Source organism: Melospiza melodia, chromosome 8 (assembly GCF_035770615.1).
Source record: "Melospiza melodia melodia isolate bMelMel2 chromosome 8, bMelMel2.pri, whole genome shotgun sequence".
NCBI lineage: Eukaryota > Metazoa > Chordata > Aves > Passeriformes > Passerellidae > Melospiza > Melospiza melodia.
Window position 1 is genome coordinate 37,855,263 of NC_086201.1, and position 18,779 is coordinate 37,874,041.

At 46.3% G+C, this 18,779-nt stretch overlaps 1 protein-coding gene across 4 annotated transcripts in view; it reads right to left on the reverse strand.

The window, feature by feature from the left end:
* TRPM8 (transient receptor potential cation channel subfamily M member 8) overlaps positions 1–18,779 on the reverse strand; it is a 101,683-nt gene that overhangs the window by 2,264 nt on the left and 80,640 nt on the right. For all 4 annotated transcript variants that reach the window (XM_063162732.1, XM_063162734.1, XM_063162735.1 and 1 more), the window contains 16 exons: positions 18,630–18,732; positions 17,558–17,676; positions 16,270–16,560; positions 15,847–15,942; positions 15,144–15,273; positions 14,024–14,169; positions 13,421–13,533; positions 12,626–12,833; positions 10,108–10,199; positions 9,291–9,429; positions 8,380–8,551; positions 7,369–7,546; positions 5,639–5,829; positions 3,847–3,946; positions 2,630–2,663; positions 1,262–1,348 (listed from right to left, as the gene is read on the reverse strand). In XM_063162732.1, coding sequence (XP_063018802.1) covers positions 1,298–1,348; positions 2,630–2,663; positions 3,847–3,946; positions 5,639–5,829; positions 7,369–7,546; positions 8,380–8,551; positions 9,291–9,429; positions 10,108–10,199; positions 12,626–12,833; positions 13,421–13,533; positions 14,024–14,169; positions 15,144–15,273; positions 15,847–15,942; positions 16,270–16,560; positions 17,558–17,676; positions 18,630–18,732 — 2,163 coding nt within the window. In that variant the 3' untranslated portion in view covers positions 1,262–1,297. The remainder of the gene's footprint in view (positions 1–1,261; positions 1,349–2,629; positions 2,664–3,846; positions 3,947–5,638; positions 5,830–7,368; positions 7,547–8,379; positions 8,552–9,290; positions 9,430–10,107; positions 10,200–12,625; positions 12,834–13,420; positions 13,534–14,023; positions 14,170–15,143; positions 15,274–15,846; positions 15,943–16,269; positions 16,561–17,557; positions 17,677–18,629; positions 18,733–18,779) is intronic.

Genomic DNA, 18,779 nt, shown 5'->3' on the forward strand with positions numbered 1-18,779 from the left:
TCCACATCAGCTCAGGTGACTTGGATGCCTTGTCCGGGGGGAGGGTCCCTGCCCATGGCAGAGGGTGGAATGGATGAGCTTTAAGGTCCCTTCCAACCCAAACCATTCTGGGATTCTAGGATTCTTCTGAAGGCACTATCATCTGCAATGAGAGATCCTTTTCCACAAGCTCCATCATAAACTGCTGTCCCTTGTCCCACGCTGCCCCACTGTAACTAATTACAGCCCGAATTACAGCCTGGTTTTCCAGCCACACTGCAGCTCCCTTTGATCTGTGCTGGCCTAAATGGCCTCCAGAGTTCCACTATTCTACAGCCTGGTTTTTAAGCAACTTGGAGTCCAGCACCTCCTACAACCAGCCCAGGAACTGGTGACCCTTGTAGATTTTATTAGGTGGTTGCAAGTCATTCATGACTAAATGGAACTTAGGTCAAGTGAATATTCAGTTTTCCCAGGAAAACAGTGAGCTGACTGGGGAGTGTTTGGCACAGCTTTAAGTTCTCCTGGACAAAACCACTCTGTGGAAGGAGGAGCCAGGCCCTAATGTCCAGGCTGATCAAGTTGTTCCAGATTATCTCATTCAACAGTTACTCTTCTTAACCTGCTGTCTCTAAAGATGACAGTGTTCTCTGCATCCATCAGTGTTCTGTCTGCCTTTCACATCCCACTGTGGGATCCAAGCCAATTCTTCCTTAAAACTGGAGGTGAAAGTACACAAGGCTGATGACTAGACACTCAGCGGGACCGGAGGCTTTGGGTCAGCTCCTCACACTGCAGCTTATTGTACAGGACACAGGAAGGCTACAGGGATCCAGCCTAAGCCGCACTTTGATAATGGAAAAATAAACCTTACTCCTGCCCTCACTCCTGTCTTTTCTATCTGGGTTGCATGCTCTTCAGAGTTAAAAGGTACCAAGGGTAGAGGATCCAGCACAGCAGCCCTGTGCGGAGGCCCTCCAACACAAAGACAACTGAAATGACCTTGGGTTAGTGACAGTTTTTCAAAGAGAAGTGAGCAAAACAAGGTATTTTAAACAGTGCCAAAATTGATAGAAACCCCAGATGGAAAACTGTATTTTTCAGAAAGAAAAACACAAATGAGGAACAGAATTCTGGTCTCCTTTCTTTCCCAGTATCAGACAATATGAATACAAGCATCGACAATTAATACTAGCTCTTCTTCCAAAGAACTGAACCAACTGAACACCACAAATTCTGGTAGGCTTTTTCAAGGCAGAGAGTGGATTTAAAGAGAGCTTACCCTGCTCCAGTAGCTGCTCTTGGATTTCAGCTGCACTCATTTAATTTTACTGGAAATCTCTTTCAGAAGGCCTTTCAAATCAGAGAGCTTTAAAAAAAAGAAGAAAGAGGTTATTTTGGTAAAGTCTATCTAGCTGAAGGAAAGCAATGCTAATGAGAAAAGGAAGTAATGACTAATTGCCTCTTCAAGTATTGCACCAAATGCAAGAGTGCTGGAGAGGACACTCCCAATTACAATGTTCATCAGGGCAATTAATGCAGCAAGCCCTGATGCCTCTGTATTTCAGTGAGTTAACCAGCAGTTACCAGAAGAGAGAAGCAGATGGGTATTTCTTTTCAGGAGGGAATTAAGGTTAGGAGGATCTCTTTTCAGTTTCAAGAGCAGCATCACTAGCCACAGACTGGCTCACCACTTCCCTTTCAGTCTTGGGAAGCAAACTATCATTTTGTAATCTAAATTATTTGACAGCAACCAAAATATGTATTCTGAAGTATACCTGGCTCTTTTCACCTGTGAGCTTCTCAAAAGTCTGTGCTTCATGTCAAAGCCACTCCCCACTTCAGAGGCCAAATAGATTGTTCAGTCAAGCCTCAGAAAATACCCACTGTGAATGTCTTTTCAGCATCACAGTCATAAAAAGATTATTTGTATGGCAATTCTTGTAATGTGCTCTCTGGCAGATTGGTAGCTTTCTATTGCTTAATTACCCCATGCCAACAGCACCAGAAGCTAAACTTGACAGACACCTTGGGAAGGGGACATTCCAGGTGTGTGACACCCCTTCTTCCCATTGGTGTTTCATGGGCCTGTTACACAGCTGAATGCTGCAGTTTAAGGTGGAAATTACTTTTATTTTATTCCATCCCACAAGGAATACTGAGAAACACTCCTCCAGCAAGTGTCTTTCTGTTTCATTTGTTTCATTTTCCTTCACAATATGAAGCTCTTGTGGTTGGAAGGGACCTTATAGCTCATTGTGTTCCACCCCTGCTGTGGGCACGGACACAGGCTGCTCCAACCCATCCAACTTGGCCTTGGGCACTTCCAGGGATCCAGGGGCAGCCACAGCTGCTCTGGGCACCTTGTGCCAGGGCCTGCCCACCCTCACAGCCAAGAATTTCTTCCCATTATCCCATCTTTACCTGCTCTATGTTCAAACCCATTCCCTCTTGTCCTAATCTCTACACACCATACACGTTCCTGTCCATGCAATCAAAACACCATGGTAAAAAAGCCCAGTTAAAATGGGGTCCTGGGGACAGTGACAAAGACTGCACACAACTCTGGGAGCTCATTTTCCTTGCCATGGCACACCCCCTGTTCACCAGAGAGAATCACATTCCCCAGAGCAGTCTGGGACAGAAGTACCTTTGCATCCAGCTGTCTGAATCGATGCACCATCCTAGAAGCAGAAGGAGAACACGGAGCAAAGGGATCAGTCTGAATACCAAGGAAAACTTGGCCAATTACCACATCCCACCTCCCCCAGGGTTCCATCCTCCCAGGGAGGCAGGGCTGCACGTGACTGGCATCGTTTTTAGTAAAAGTAAATGAACTAATATGCAAATTATTATTAGTAGTAGGATGCTATTCCATTTTCCTTCTCGAGACACTTTTGCTCCCAGTACCGAGGAGATGGTTTTGGTATTTGTTTGGCTTCTTATCCAATGCTGCATGTCTCTGGGTAGTCTTAACTAAACACTTGTTTGGGGACAGCAATGTTCATGCCCACGGATAGGAAGGGTCTGGTTTTTCTTGCCCATTCCTAACAACTCTCTCTGATTAAGGGAAATACTCAAGCTGTCAGAAGTTAGCAAAGTTAAGCAATCATACAGAACAGGTTTTGCTCTCCAGCAGTGCTCTGTTTTCTTCCTTTCTTTCTGTTTCTTTTTTCTCTTGTACTATTACTCTGAAAACAGTGAGACAGATCCCAAAGATAATGTTTCCATGAGCTGGCAGTCAAAGAAACACCCAAGTCTAAGTGTCCAAGCTCCAAATACCATGATTCTAAAGATCATCTTCCCTCCTCAGAGGCCTTCCAGACTAAGTACACATCTCCATCTGGATTACTGCTGTGGGAACATCAGAGATTCCAAATCCAATGGCAAACATTCTCTGCTAAATGTATAACCATGGAATTATCTGGGTTGGAAAAGATTGAGTCCAACCAATCCCACCACTAACTTGTGTCTCCAAGTGCCAAATCCACAAAGCTTTTAAATCCCCACGCTGAGGTGGGAGTGCCACCACTGCCCTGTGCAGTCTATTCCAGGGCTGGACAGGCTGGACAACCCTTTCCATAAAGAACTTTTTCCTAATATCCAACCTAAACTAATGCTTACAGCAAGAGTCAGCTGTGGCACTGCTTCCCATGATGAGATCTCAAAACACCATGGGAAGACATTTTTCTTCTCTTCAGCAGACAAAAAAAGCACCATTTCACTTTAGGAATAAAAAGTATGTTTATGCTGAGATTGCTTACTTACTCATTAATTTGTAAACATTTAGAGCTGCTAAAAACTTGCCTTCACTAGAAATGTTCAAGAGAAAATTAAGAGAATGAAGACAAAGATGGGCAGGCTTACTCTTCTGATGAATCATTTGCTTTTGTATTGATTTTGACGAGGTAATTTTCCTTCATGACAGCTTCCCATGCCAGGATTTCATTGTCCTCATTTCTCGAGCCTGGCAAATGTATTTGAAGAAAAAACACTTAATTTGTCTTTCCAAAGCCAAGGTGCAAAAAGGCTGGGTCAGTGCGTGGATTCTGAGGTTAATGATTCCCTTCCCCACATCCTGAGCACTCACAGCCCCACTGCCCACCCCTGACAGATGTGACACCAACACCTTGCACTGAATGCTCCTGGCAACCAGAGTCACTTAAAAATACAAAATATGAGCAAACATAAAACCCCAAACCAGCCAAACAAACACAAAACACCCCCCTCCTCCCCAGCCTTACAAGCTCCAAAAGTCTTTCTGGATTCTCTGAGTCTTGGTTAACACAGGTGCCTCTGCTTCAGCAGGTACAGGACATTCTAGCAAGTTCCCATCTGGGTTTGAGCTTTCCATTTGTTTCTATATTATCCCATATTGGGTCATTAAGAGTAACACTTCTAAGAACCACAATGTGGGATTTTTCACTGAACTGAAACCCTCCAGAATGATGAAGAATTGTCTTCTCTAAGAAGCATTTTGTGGTGGTGCTGTGAATTCAAGAATTGATACAGAGGAGCCCACTTTGAGGCATCAAAGCCCTCCAACGTAATACTTCAGTATTTTATCATGTTCCAAGAGGAATAAACCACATTTTTTAAAATAAAAAAATAAAATTAACTGAGACAAAAGAAGCCCAGAGGTGGTGAACGGCTGAAGTCCCTTTCTTCCACCCAGTGCTCCTCTCTCACACATCCCTCAGCTGTTCTCCCACATTCCAACAAGCATTTAAGCACCCAAATCCCAACCATCTCCTTAAGAGTTAAATGGGGAAGGCAGGATTTTACAACAGTCAACACATCAATGTGCTTCCTCCACAGAGTTCTCAGGTCCTATCATCAGCAAAACCACAATCATTTTCTGGCTCTAATTAACTCTCCCATTCTTTCAGAGCTGCAGCATCCACTGTGCATCATTTGAGCAGGAATTTCTGCCATCCAACAGCTTCCCCAGCAAGGAATCCACACAGCAATCTGGACAGCCAAAGTGATTTAGTGCTAAGCAATTTGGACAGCCCAAAGCAGGCTCTTCCTCCTAAACTGGTAACAAATCCAGCTTCTGCTGCAGGGCAACAGGCAGATTGCTGATGAATGGGAACAGGCCTGTCAATTTACTTAACTTATGCTCTCTCAGCTGAGAAAACACTACATTTGCAGGAGAGATGGGGGAAAAGCTTGTTAAAACAATTCCTATCTGTGTCCTCTGACAGAGAAATTAAAGGAGAAATAGCTCAAGAATTGACTTGCCATTTTTGAGGTGGTTTGCTCGTTTGGCTACATGGAAACTGTTTATTCTCTTTCTGTCATCCCTAGCAAGCAGAATGAATTACAAAAAACCTTGCAAGGCTGGGAAACAGCACAGGCAGCCCTAAAGAGTTGGGATTAATCTGAAGTCTTAATGATTTACACACACAAAGCAATTCTACATCGAAATGGTTTGGACAAGAGAGCACTGGATAAATCTCACTTGAACACTTGAATCCTACTGAAGAGATTTCCAGCAGCACAGTGGATTTGCATGACAGAGGTCTACATGGCCCTTGGAAATTTCCCAGGGGAGCACAAAAAGCCTGGAATAAGCACAGGATGCCATGGAGGATCTGCAATGGCAACAAGGGCCAAATCCAAGGTTCCTTGGGCAACAAGGAAAAATGCAACTCACAACAAATGGATGGCTCTTTGCTTTCCTTGTTACAGCAGCACTTGAAGCATTTCCTCAGCACCATGTATATGTAGGCAAAGATGACAAAGGGGAAGGGGATGGTCAGGCGACTGCAGTATTCCTGCACCAGGAAAAAACGCTGGAACTTCCACACCTGGTCATTGTTCTCCTGCACTGATCCAACCGTGTAGCTGGTGGTAAAGAGAGAACACACCCAGCATGAGTTATTCACCAAAGAGCTGCAGCAGAGCCAAGAACAGAGCACTCCTCTACTGTACCAGGGCATGGTTTTATAGTCACAGAATCCCAGAGTGGTTTGGCTTGGAAGGGACCTTAAAGCTCATCCCAATCCATCCCTGCCATGGGCAGGGACACCTTCCACTATCCCAGGTTGCTCCAAGCCCCATCCAACCTGGCCTTGGACACTGCCAGGGGCAGCCACAGCTGCTCTGGGCATCCTGTGCCTGCCCACCCTCCCAGGGAACAATTCCCAATTCCCAATATCCCATCCATCCCTGCCCTCTGGCAGTGGGAGCCATTCCCTGTGTCCTGTCCCTCCGTGCCTTGTCCCCAGTCCCTCTCCAGCTCTCCTGGAGAACTTTAGGGCCTGCAAGGGGCTCTGAGGTCTCTCTGGAGCCTTCTCCTCTCCAGGTGAGCACCCCCAGCTCTCCCAGCCTGGCTCCAGAACAGAGGGGCTCCAGCCCTTGGAGACTCTCCTCTGGACTCATCCCAGCAGCTTCTGATGTTAGGGCCCCAATCATTCATTTATTGGCTGGGAGGTTATTTAGCTTGTTCTCCTTCTTAGTAATTTGCAAATGGGTGGAACTAAGACAGTAGGAAAAAAAAAAAAAAAAACCTTGAAGTTACAAATAAACTGGAAAAAATCTGAATAGGAAGAAAATGCTCCATGTACTTTTACTGCCTCAGCTCTAAGCAATCTTCTTCTAGCCTAAACACATGAGAACAGGATGCTTCTTCACAAGATATTGTGTCTTATTAACTGAGCAGATAACTCCCTTCTTAGGGGGAAAAAAAAAAACAAAACAAGTAAATCTAAACCTAGAACACTAACAAAAAAATTAAAAGTTCCTAAGATTTGTAGTAGAGGTATTAAGGACATTCCAGGCACGGATCAAATCCATGGCACAAAGCACTGTATGAACCCAGCAAGGCCTCAACCACAGGAGCAAGTTCAGGTTAATAAAACCATAGAGTCCTGAAGAGTGAGAATAACTCATTTACTCACTCCAGCAAGGTCACTGGGACAGAAGGGTGAGAATAACTCATTTACTCACTCCAGAAAGGTCACTGGGACAGAAGGGTGAGAATAACTCATTTACTCACTCCAGAAAGGTCACTGGGGCAGAAGGGTGAGAATAACTCATTTGCTCACTCCAGCAAGGTCACTGGGACAGAAGGGTGAGAATAACTCATTTACTCACTCCAGCAAGGTCACTGGGGCAGCAGCTCACACTTGGCCAGGCCCTGACCCAGCATCACCCCTGTGTGACCCACGGGGGTTCACACCAAGCCCCCAGCTCAGAGGATGCTCAGAGGTGGAGGCCAAGGACAGGCAGCAATCCCTCCCCAGGACACTGCACCAGCTCCCCCAGGCTGCAGGGACAGATGCAGAGGCAAGGGGTGGCTTCCTGCTGTTTTCCAGCAGTGCACTCCCTTTCCCAGGGAAATGCCAGTGCGGGGGTGGCCGGGAGGGCCCCTGGGGTACGCACCCGAACATGGCCACGAGCAGGTTGACCAGGAGGATGTTGGTGGAGAGCATGTAGATGCACACCAGGGGAATGGTGATCCACTCGGGGAAGCGGGGCTGGTTGTTGGCATCCAGCTCCACGCACAGGGGCTTGGACTCGTTCCCAGAAAAGGTGCAGTGGTCAAAGTTGTAGGTGGTACCTCAGAGAGAGAGGGGAGAGCAAACAGTGAGCTCCTGTTCTGCTGGGCTGTCCTGGATTGCCAAGCAAATTGTGTTCTGTTTGCCATCTGCATGGCAGTTCTCTTCTGTTAAGTGGGCAGTTTTCCTTATCTCTTCCACAACTGGGGGGACATCTGCTGATAAGAGGCTATTGAATGTCACTGCATGGCTGATAAGAACTACGGCATCCCTCTGGGAGATGTGAGCCCAGAGGGGAGAGCCAAGCATTCCTACCCGGATATAATGTGGAGGCTCTGGAACACCAGCAGGGCTTTTCTCCACTGGATTTCCCAGAGGAACAGCTGCTCTCCTCCCCTGGATCTTCAGAGGAAGATTGCACCCTTCTACCGGATCCCTGCTCCAGCAGAACCACCCCTGACACTGCAGGAGGGCTGAGCCACAATTCCAATGGGACTGCCACCAACAGCCTGACCCACAGGGTGTCAGGCTGGGTTCTGACTCTGTCAGTGTTTTAGTTTACTGCATTGTTTATCTTTTTATCTTCTTCCCTATTAAAGAACTGTTATTCCCTGCTCCCATATTTTTTGCCTGAGAGCCCCTTAATTTAAAATTTATAGCAATTCAGAAAAGGGAGGGGTGGTTTTACATTTTCCATTTCAGGGGAGGCTCCTGCCTTCCTTAGCAGACTCCTGTCTTTCCAAACCGAGACATGGGCCCAGCCCTAGCTCTTGCCCTCATCCCTCCATCCCTGCTCCCCTTTAGACTTGGAGGCAAGGGGCCAGCACAGTCTGGACAACATTTAGGAGGACAGAGCCTTTGACCCAGCCAGGAGAGACGCCCAGAAGGCAAATACCATCAATATCATCAGGGTACTGGCCAAACATGGCCAGGTAGGGCTCGTAGATGACCGAGCGGAAGATCCACTCCCAGCGGTGCTCGTTCTTCCTCAGGATGCCTTGCCTGGCCACACCAAAGGCCACCATCCACACAGCAAAGAGGAAGAGGAAGAAGAAGACATCTATCATCTGAAAAAGGGACAACAGGCATCAATCAGTGCCCCTCTGCATCCACACATGGATGGCTTTTTGCTCCTCTTTTCACCAACACACATGGTAGCAACTGACCGCTCCCATTCAGAGAACTTCAAACATATTTATGCAACCACAAAAGCAAGGCATGTTTTGGAAGACAGGATATCCCCCTGGCATCACACAGGCTCCACAAAAGCCAGAACCAGGTTAAAAGGACTGTGGCTCACCTTATCCCTGTGAGATGAAAGCTTCTGGAAATGCCACTCTGGATGGCTTCCAGCCAGCATTTACAGCACAGACACTCTGGCCAATGGTTTCGTGAATTTCTGGCACTGTATGAGAGGATCCTCACCACCCCCTTCCTTAGGTACTCGTGTGATGGATGCAGTGGAGGACCAAAATCCTCCCCCTGTACCCTCTATCATCACTGTCTTGTTTGGGGAATACTCATGGGAGCAATAGAAATACTGCTGAAACGTTTGAGGCGTGGAAGACAAAAGCTACTAGAAAGCAAATTTCCTCTTCTGTTCTTCAGCCTGATCCTTATTCTCTCTCTTGACACAGAAAAATGCCCTGCTCTTAATTAGATCCCATTTAAATCTTAATTCATCCTGTTTAGCAGATTTAACTTGCTGCCATCATCAGAACATGGTGATTTTGCTCTTAAGAGGGAAGGGAAAAAAAGTGTCACATCATTTATTTAGACTCTCTTGAATAGCTGCCAGAATCTTACCATCCTCTGCAGCATAATAATTTTGGGTCCTAGATTCCTGCTAACAGTGAAAATGTGGATGAGCCTCAGGGTAAAAACTATGTAGTCCAAACAGAAAATTACTCTCCCGGAATACCAAGAGCTTTCATCAGAGTGAAGCCTGATGGAGACAGCAGAAGAAAACAAAGAGAAGCCTTGGGTGAATCATGCAGAAATCAGGTAAAACCACACAGAAACATTGAAATGGAGAGTGGAAGGTGAGTAATTGGAAAGCAGAGCACAGCTATGCAGGGCCCCATGGCCTCCCACTTCTAATGACAGGTGACAGAGATGGTTAATGCACACTCTGTTTACACCCTTCCTTCCTGACATGCATCATATCCCTGCTCATTTCTTCTCTTACCCTTAAAGCCATTAACAGCACAGAAATCTGTACCTGGAGCTACTCCCACAGCCCTGTGAAACCACCACAGTGCAACAACTGCTCCACTGCCCTGAGGCAACAAGGACTTAGTTACAGCTGACTGAACAATTCCTTTGGAAAATGTGATTCCATCATTTCTTTGCCATGGTTTTTAACTGACCCCATCGTGTAGAACAGCTTTGGGAGATAATGACATTGTTAGGCTGCTGTAGGGACAATCACAGTCCTCTTAAATAGAACGCAAGGCCCACGTGGTCATACTAAATAGCCAGTAACAGGAGCCACAGAAAATCCTAAAGATCCCCTGACTTTTTTTTTTTTTTTTTTTTTGGTCAGTATTTGGGGCTGTAGTCAAATCCCACCAAGGAAGGGAAGTAAAGCTGTAAGATGGACACAAGAGAAGGCACTACTCACCTGAACACAATCCCTGCTATGAAGTAGAAGATTGCAAGGGTATCCATAACATTCCACAGGTCTGAGAAATACTTGCTGCCGTTCATGTACCACTGGGAAGGAAAAAGAACAGAAAGTAACCTCCACACAGGACAGTTTCCTTGCCCAATTACCTTTTTGTCACACAACAGATAACACCAGAGTTCCTATGGCTTTCAGTTTCCCCAGAAAGAAGGGTTTAGTGTGTCCAGCAATGCCACAAGTTACTGGCAAGCTGGTTTTTTGGGTCTTGGTGTGACCCAGGAAGCACTGCAGAGGGGAGGGGGGTCACAGTTTAGGGGTAGCTGATGCATCCTGGCTTCTCTCCCTTCACAGAGATCATTGACTGATCTGCCCCCAGCTACATGCACATGCTTTGGATCCAAGATGCAGATTTAATTTATTCTTTTAACTACAGAGCTCTCTATTTTTGAATTGCAGGTCTAGTGAGAATCCCTGCTCATTCCCAGACAGACTGGCACAGCAGCCTGGATCCCCACAGATCCTGGATCTGTGCAAGAACCAACCTCAGGAGTCAATTCAGAGGTGACTCATGAGGACAGGAAGCTTCACCAGGACAAACCTCTGCCAGGCCTGGAGAAATAAACTGCATCCCCAATCATAATTCTTTTGCATTCATTTTTTACTGAAATAATCAAAGTTTTGGAGAGCATTGCTCAGTGAATCTCTAACTGGCATATCCAAGGAAGGCAATTCTGCCCTTAGTGCTTCTATGGGAAACAAACAGAAATCAAAGGGAGTTTTCTCCTAGGTGCTGTCTCTGCCCAGTAGCTCCCTAAATCAAACAAAACATCTGGGACTGAGGTGCAGTTCTCCAAATGCCAAGCAGTTCCTACCGCTGTGAAGTGCACAGAGGTTCTGTCCCAATTCCTCCTCCACAGGAGAAAACAGGGCTCTCCTTCACACCCCACCAGTGCACCCACTCACCTGGCTGGAGGCTACCTCCATGTGCCTAAGGAGGCAGCAGGGAAAGGCCTCTCCAGTTTCCCTAGGGCTCTAAACAGAACTGGGAGAGCTCCAGCTACTTACAAATCCCCGGGAGCACCAGAAGTGAAAGCAGGGCTGAGCCAGTGCCTTACAGTTCAGAGACTGCTCCAGACCAAGGGCTGATTTCTCTTCAGGACTGGGTATCTGACTGCAGGGACCCCAGGCAAGCTGCTCTTACTTGCTTTGGATGTAAAAGCACAATCTGAGATACCCCTCTCTTTTATTTCTTTAAATACAAAGGACACAGACCCAATTTTGATGCAGAGTTAGAGCAATGCACACATGGTCTATCTCAGGGGAAGCCAGGGAGGAATTTCCCCAAGAAGTTTAGAGGACTGGGACACTGCTCTGCTTTTCTGCTCCATTTCTCCTCCTCAGGAGCCAGAACACTGTCTGCAGATAACTTGAAATCTTCAAATTTAGCTGCCTCCACTGCCAAATTGGTGCTGCCTGGCTACTGCAATCCCCTTACTAAAGGGAATTGCAGCAGTTCTACATGCTCAGGGTAGTAAGAAAAAGGGACATTGATAGGAAAATAAGGTTTCTATCCCTAAGGTTTTCCCTAGGACTTTTGCTGAGTGCACACAGGACGTGCAAGGACAGGTCCAGAGACACCAGAACCTAAATCAGCAGAAACAAACACTCCATTAGTGTTTTCATGGCAAAAAAAAAAGTCTTTTACTTTTCCCCCATTTTCTTAGCAAGTAAAGTTGCCATAAACAGGGTTCTACCTTGACTATTAAAAAGGGAAAACACCACAGTAACAGCAGCATCAGAAATGTCATCTGAGCTCAAGTTAAAAAATGTTATTACAGGGTGGGATGATCCAGCAGATCACCTGCAAACACTCATGAGGGGACTCAGCAGAGTCAGAAAGCAGCACCAAACCCACAGACCCACTGCTCTTTGCTCTTCTGACTGCCCCAGGATCCTCCCACTGCTCTGGCCACAGACTGGCAGAGAGCAGCTTGCCCAAAACCCACTAGATTCCATGTGAAGTGAGGAGAAGATACCTATAAAGGCAGCCCCACATGCTGTTCCCACATCACAGCTGCTCCCTGAGTCTGCAATGAGCCACCAAAAACTGTACAGAGCTAAATAGAAATGCACAAAGGTATGCAGCTTACTGGTAAAATAAAAAATAAAGGAGGTGGAATGTAGGGAAGGGAGGCAGGCACGACTTAATCTAAAGCTAATCTAAATGATCAATCTAAAGCTCTGCACCAAGATAAATGTGCTAAATTTAACCCTTTATTACCAAGTAGCTTGGCAAGCCAGGCATTCCTGGGGAACATCTGCACTGGCATCATCATCCTCTTGGTGCACAGACAGGAATTAAACACCAGAGGAAAAAACCCTCGGTGAGCCCTGAGCAGCTCTGCTGGGAAATGGCTCCCCTGAGCACCTGCACTGCCCCGGAGGGGAAAAGCCACAGGGCTGTGGCTCTAACACTAAGCTCTCTGGGCTTGCAGGAGCTGCCTACTTGTCTCACTTCATCACAAAGCAGAATGAAGACCAGCACGTAGAGGATGATCTCCAGGGCCGTGGGTTCCTTCTGGAAATCCATCAGCAGCACGTAGGCGAAGAGCAGCAGGAAAGCGATGTAGAAGATGACGTTCCAGGAGAAGACCACAAAGGGGGAGGTGAAGAAAGACACATAATACAAGAAGAGTTTCTTACTCTTCTCCACAGGCTTTTTCCTGAGGAATTAAAAGAGGGAAAAGGTCTCAAAGCATAGCTTTTAATGCCTGGAAACATCTGTGTTCTTAAAAGAGAAAGAGCAAAGGGTGCAAGGTCTAGCTCAGGATGCTACTTCAGAGGTAAAGACATCCTGCACCCACTGCCCTCAGGCACTCCAGCAAACTGGTAATCTTCCAGCTTGGATGGGGCTTGAAGTCACCTGGGATAGTGGATGTTGTCCCTGCTCATGGCAGGGGCTGGAACAATACAAGCTTTAAGGTCCCTTCCCACCCAAACCATCCTGTGATTCTGTGATCTTAAATCCTAGATCAGAGTGAAACACAAACTGTCAAAAGCTCATTTGGCTTTTTAATACCTTTATCTAAGACTGACTGAACACTAGAACAGCTTCCCCAGAGTGGCTGTGGAGCCTCCACCCTTGGAGAGATCCAAAACTAGGCACAGTCCACAGTCCAGCTGACCCTGTCTGAGCACAGGGTTGGACGGGATGATCTCCACCCAGCCTGACTTGCCCTAAGATTCTACAATTAATTAACTTGCTTTCCCTCTGGAAAATTTTCCCACTGATGAAAAGTCAGTTGATTACCTGAATGAGATGAAACCACAGCCTATTAAAGGGAAAAAGAACAGGCACAGTATAATCTTCCAGTTCTTTGTGTCTCTTGAAATCTCTCCATACCACTGCTTGGAGAGGAAATTCTGCAGGGAAGAAGGAAACATCCTCATTTGTGCTAACAGCAACAAAATCACCTAAGAATGCTATTTAGAACATTTGATTTGATAAAAATAAACCCCAAACTTTGATATTTCAATCAAAATACTAGAGATTTCTGTTGCAACAAACCAGAAAGGTCTCAGCAATGCTGGCTTCTTAGGGCAGCCATTCTCCATCTATGTGATGAGGAGTTAAAAATGAGGCTGAGCAGGACTTGACCTGATTGATAAAACACTCATAAACCACTGCATTCTGTGCAATGCTCATCCATGCTGGGCATTACACCCACCCTGTGCAAGCCAGGAGCAGAAATCACTTCAGGCAGCCTTTATTACCCACTTCATTATGATTTGTAGCCCCAAGCCAAGATTTTTTTTCCCCTCCTGATTTACATTTGTGGGTAGAGGAGGCAACAGCCCCTGTTAGAGCACAAGAGCCACAGTGACCTGCACACCTTTCCCTCACAGCCATTACCTGCACCCCTGGCTGGGCAATAAACTGCTGGTCCCTGGCCTCCACTGCTAGCTCCAGGCAGTTGCTGCCTCCCCAGGCTTCACAGGAATAAGTCAGCAGCTGCTCTGCCAGCTCTTCATCGTTGCTGTAGCACTCGGTGAACAGCTCTGCAAGGAAGAGGCAGCTCCAACTTCAATTTCCCACCAACTTGGGTGCAAATATCTTTAGTGTAATATTTGTGACGCCACATTTTCAGCACTGCAGAATGACTGTGCTGAAGTCACTTTACAACCCCACTTGCACATCTTCAACTTTTGATACAGAGTTTGAGCCTGGATGGAAAACTGTAACACTAAATCGCAGAGAGAGCATTTAGTTCTGCACTAAAAAATTGAGTAAAAAATGTGAATTTCTCCTTAAATGACTCAGTAAATCTATTTGCTTCATCCTCTTTTCTTAAATTTTGTTTGGCACTGATCTGATGAATTATAGTCAGTCCAAAATTACCAGTAGGGTTGAAATAGTCAGAATCTGATGCTTTTTCCCTGGGAAATGCATTATTCACTCCTTAGTGTCTTGCTAAATCATCAGGCCTGAGGGATGTAGATACCTTTTAAAAAGTCTATTTAAGCAGTTTTTGCTTTGTGGAATAAGAGAAAACTCTGGAAACAAACAAGATATTTCCAGCATGGCCTTGAGCTGGTCCTTATAAAGTCACAGAACAATCAATCTACTTTTTACCTGCAACTTGTTTTCACTCCCAGAAGTACTTCCACAAATCTGAAGAGTGTTTTTTCCCAACCAGTATTCATTAGGAAAGTTTCCCCTTTTCCATATTCTCCTTCCTGTTTGTGGGCATCCTTCTTCAGCCTTGCCAGTGGAGCTAAGTAGCTTTTCTTCCCCATAAAAGAAATTCTCCACCCCAAAAAAGACCACAACATCCACCTTTTGAAGCCAAGCTCTTAAGACAGGGCACAAAATTTCTACTGGGAACAAATGGTGTGGAAGGAATTTCCAAGCAGTAAAACCACAGGTTGACATAAAGGAAAAATTTATTTAATGTGGGATATCTAGTTTTTGATTCCCTGGTCTCTGACCCTTCCCACTAAGTTTCTAAAGGACTCACAGAGCAGGCACTTACCTACTGCTCTTGTCTCATACTCGTTAGCCAGTTCCTCGGACTCACCAGCAGCATTTATATCATTCTTCACCTTGGCCATGCTTTTCAGGAGCTTACTGGCCCCCAGGGCTGCCAAAGTGCAGCCTCTGGTCTGTGGAGAGAGAGTGAAGTCATGCACATCCCTCTGAGAGGGGAACATGATCATAGAACCCTGAAACCACAATGATTTGGGTAGGAAAGGACCTTAAAGTTTATCTCATCCCAACCCCCTGCCACAGGCAGGGACACCTTCCACTACACCAGGTGGAATCCTTTAAAAGTTATTCTCCATTTTGCACCTTCTCAGTTCCCAGTCCAGAATGATCTATTTGATTCTACAACCATTCAATTACTGTTCCAAATTAGAAGTTGGATTTCAATCAAACCCCTGGAGTCAGAACCCATCCATGCTTTGAAATGGGCAGGAGCTCAGCATCCCAGATCAGGCACAGATAACAACAAACAGTGGATGTGGACTCCTGACTCACACACAGCCTTAGGAAATCAAAGTATCAAGTCCACACCCAGACACAAAATGGGCAATATAAAACCTACTGAGAGTCATCTAGCAATCATCTCTTGTGGTGTTGTGTTTGAAGCTGGATGTGGAGCCTTCAAAGGCCAAAAAGCCAAAGACACAAAACCCCAGTGCACTGCCTGCAAAGAGAAATAAAGGAGAACTCACTTGCTCCCAAATAACTTTGGACAACTCTTTCTTGTTCTGAAGAACTGACCAAATAAACAGAGCTTGCAATGGGTGCCTTGTGATAGGACACTCCTCCTGGAAGAGAGAGCAAGAATTCAGGCCTGAGATCACCAAATGTTTTCAACTGGAAGAAATCTGAGCATGGACTCTACTGTTTTTGTATTTTCTTTGTTTCACAGCTACCTCACCAATCCCTTCTCTCAGCTCTTTGCCACTTGCCACACACTGCTGTGAGTTAGGCTATATTTGATGCTTCTATTAAAGCTTTGACAAGGAAGAATCAGCCTCCCTGTTTTTCCTGAAGCTGGTACTAAAGAATATTTGTGTAAAAGGCACTTGCTGCTTTAACCACTGCAGCCAGAAAACCTCACTCAGAGCAGGATCCAACTGCTCATCACTCACTGAGAGCTGAATCTCCATCTCATCCTTGCTGTTCTTGTAGTATCTTTTGAAACCTCTACGGAAATCCTCCACCATCTTCCACACGAAGGTGAGGAGGGCATCGTTGTAGGAGTTCTTGGCAATCTGCAGGTTCTTGAACACCAGGCTGCTGAAGTTGTTGGTGTAGAGCTCCCTCAGCACCTCTGTGGTCAGGAACTTGCGCAGATTCAAGCCGTTCTCCAGGAAGAGCCGGACAAATTTGGGCCTGTCCTTCACCAGGGCTGTGAACATCACATCCTGCAGGTCTGCAGACTGGGGAGGAATGGAAAAGCAAATGTTGGGGATCACGTGAGACATGTGCACCTTATCTAAGGCCTGACACACGGTCACTGTCACATCTTCATCAGAATCAGGTTTTTTGCTGTACACAATTGCCTTGGCTGGATGGCCCAGAGCATTTCTGGCATGGGCACATCACCTTTGCAACCACTGATGGTTCAATGGATCATCATGGAATGATGGATTGTCACTATAGGACACAAAACACGATGCAGACTCACTGCTCTTTCCAAGGTAAAAAGGGTCTTTTTATTTTCTGACTCCAAGATTTATCAATTTCCAAAAGTGAGAGTGGATTGGAGAGTCACAGTGCCATCTCTCCAATGACACTGGACAAACCAACAGTCCACCAAATTTCTCCTCCTCCATAAAAGAATGCAAAACAATAAGCTATTTAGATAACGTGTGTGAGAAAGTTCATTACTAGAATGTAAACATCAGAAGGCTTAGAAGAACTTAAAAAAACAGAGCGACAACGGATCATTTTGGAATGATCCAAAACGATCATTCATGGATATGGAATACCCCGAGTTGGGAAGGATCATCAAGTCTGACACCCCGGCCCTGCACAGACAGCCCAACAATCCCACCCTGTGCATCCCTGGGAGCATTGTTCAGCTGTTCCTTGGGCTCTGGCAGCCTGGGGGCTGTGCCCATTCCCTGGGCAATGCCAGCACCCTCTGGGGGAAGAATATCCAGCCTGATGTCCAGCCTGAGCCTCCCCTGACACAGCTCCAGCTGCTCCCCAGGTCCTGTCCCTGTCACAGCAGAGAGGGGAGCTGCCCCTCGTGAGGAAGCAGCAGCTCCCAAGGAGGTGTGACCTCCTCTTCTCCAGGCTGAATGGCATGTGACAGTCAGTGCAGGAGCAGGAGACACTCTGGGCACAGAGGCTGAGGTGCTGGGACAGGGGGGCTCCTGTTGGGCTGAGTCCCTCCCCAGAGCCCCTGCACTCACTCAGAGGGGGCTGTACCTCCCAGTTTCGGTCGTTGGTGAAGATCTCGTCGCTGGCCAGGTCCAGCTGGTTCCACTCCAGCAGCAGCTTCAGCTGCCCGTTCCAGTTGTCCCTGTCGTGCTCGTTGGTGCTGAAAGCTGCAGAGCAGGAACAACCCCTGGTCAAGGCCAGCCACATTTATTATCTCTGCTTCTCACACTACTACTGTATTTTGGGGTTGCCAGACAAAGGAGGGAATGATGAATCTGACTCCATGTTCTCAGAAGGCTAATTTATTACTTTATAATACTAAATTATATTAAAGAATGCTATACTATACTAAAGTATACAGAAAGGACACTTACTGAATGCTAAAAAGATAATAATGAAAACTCCTGACTCTTTCCAGAGTCCTGACACAACTTGGCCCTGATTGGCCAAAGAGTCAAAACAATTAACGTGAAACCAATCAAACAATCACCTGTGGGTGAACAATCTCCAAACACATTCCACATGTGAGCACAACACAGGAGAAGCAAATGAGATAAGAATTTGTTTTCCTTTCTCTCTGAGGCTTCTCAGCTTCCCAGGAGAAAATCCTGGGCAAAGGGATTTTTCAGAGAATGTGAATGTGACACACTGCCAGGACAAGACTCCTTCCAAGGGGCTTTCCCCCAACTCATGCACATCTTCCCAGCTGGGGGCTAGAGGCTCAGGGATGTATTTATGGCCCAAGACAGGCCACAAAGGAGCTGCCAGGAGCACCTCATGACCAAGAACAGCACAACGCTGCCTTCAGGCTCCTCAGAGTCCTGCACTCTCTACACAGGAGAGATCCTGCAGGATTCCCAGTGGGGCCCTGTCAGCATCCCCAGGGCTCTCCAAAACGCCTTCCCAATTACCCGGTTTGGATCTTTCCCACCCTGAGAGATCCCATGCTGCTGCTGCAGCCTGCCCACACCCCTTCAGAGGAAAGCAGGCTCCACACTGTGGCAGGAGCTTAGCTCTAGAGAGATGGCACTGCTCTAAGGAAACTTCTAGAGAATAAACAGCCATCCTTCTCCCATTTATTTTTAAATCCCCAAACAAACTCAGAAAAACAATTACTTGCCTTTGTACAGGGCAAAGGAAATGGCATTGCTCACAATTTCATCTCCAGCTTCTTCTATTTTGATCACAGTCAGTAAATGAGGGCTCTCAAGGACTTCTTTGATCTACAAAAAAAAAAAAAAAAAAACAAAGAAAAGTTGTGTTTCAAAGC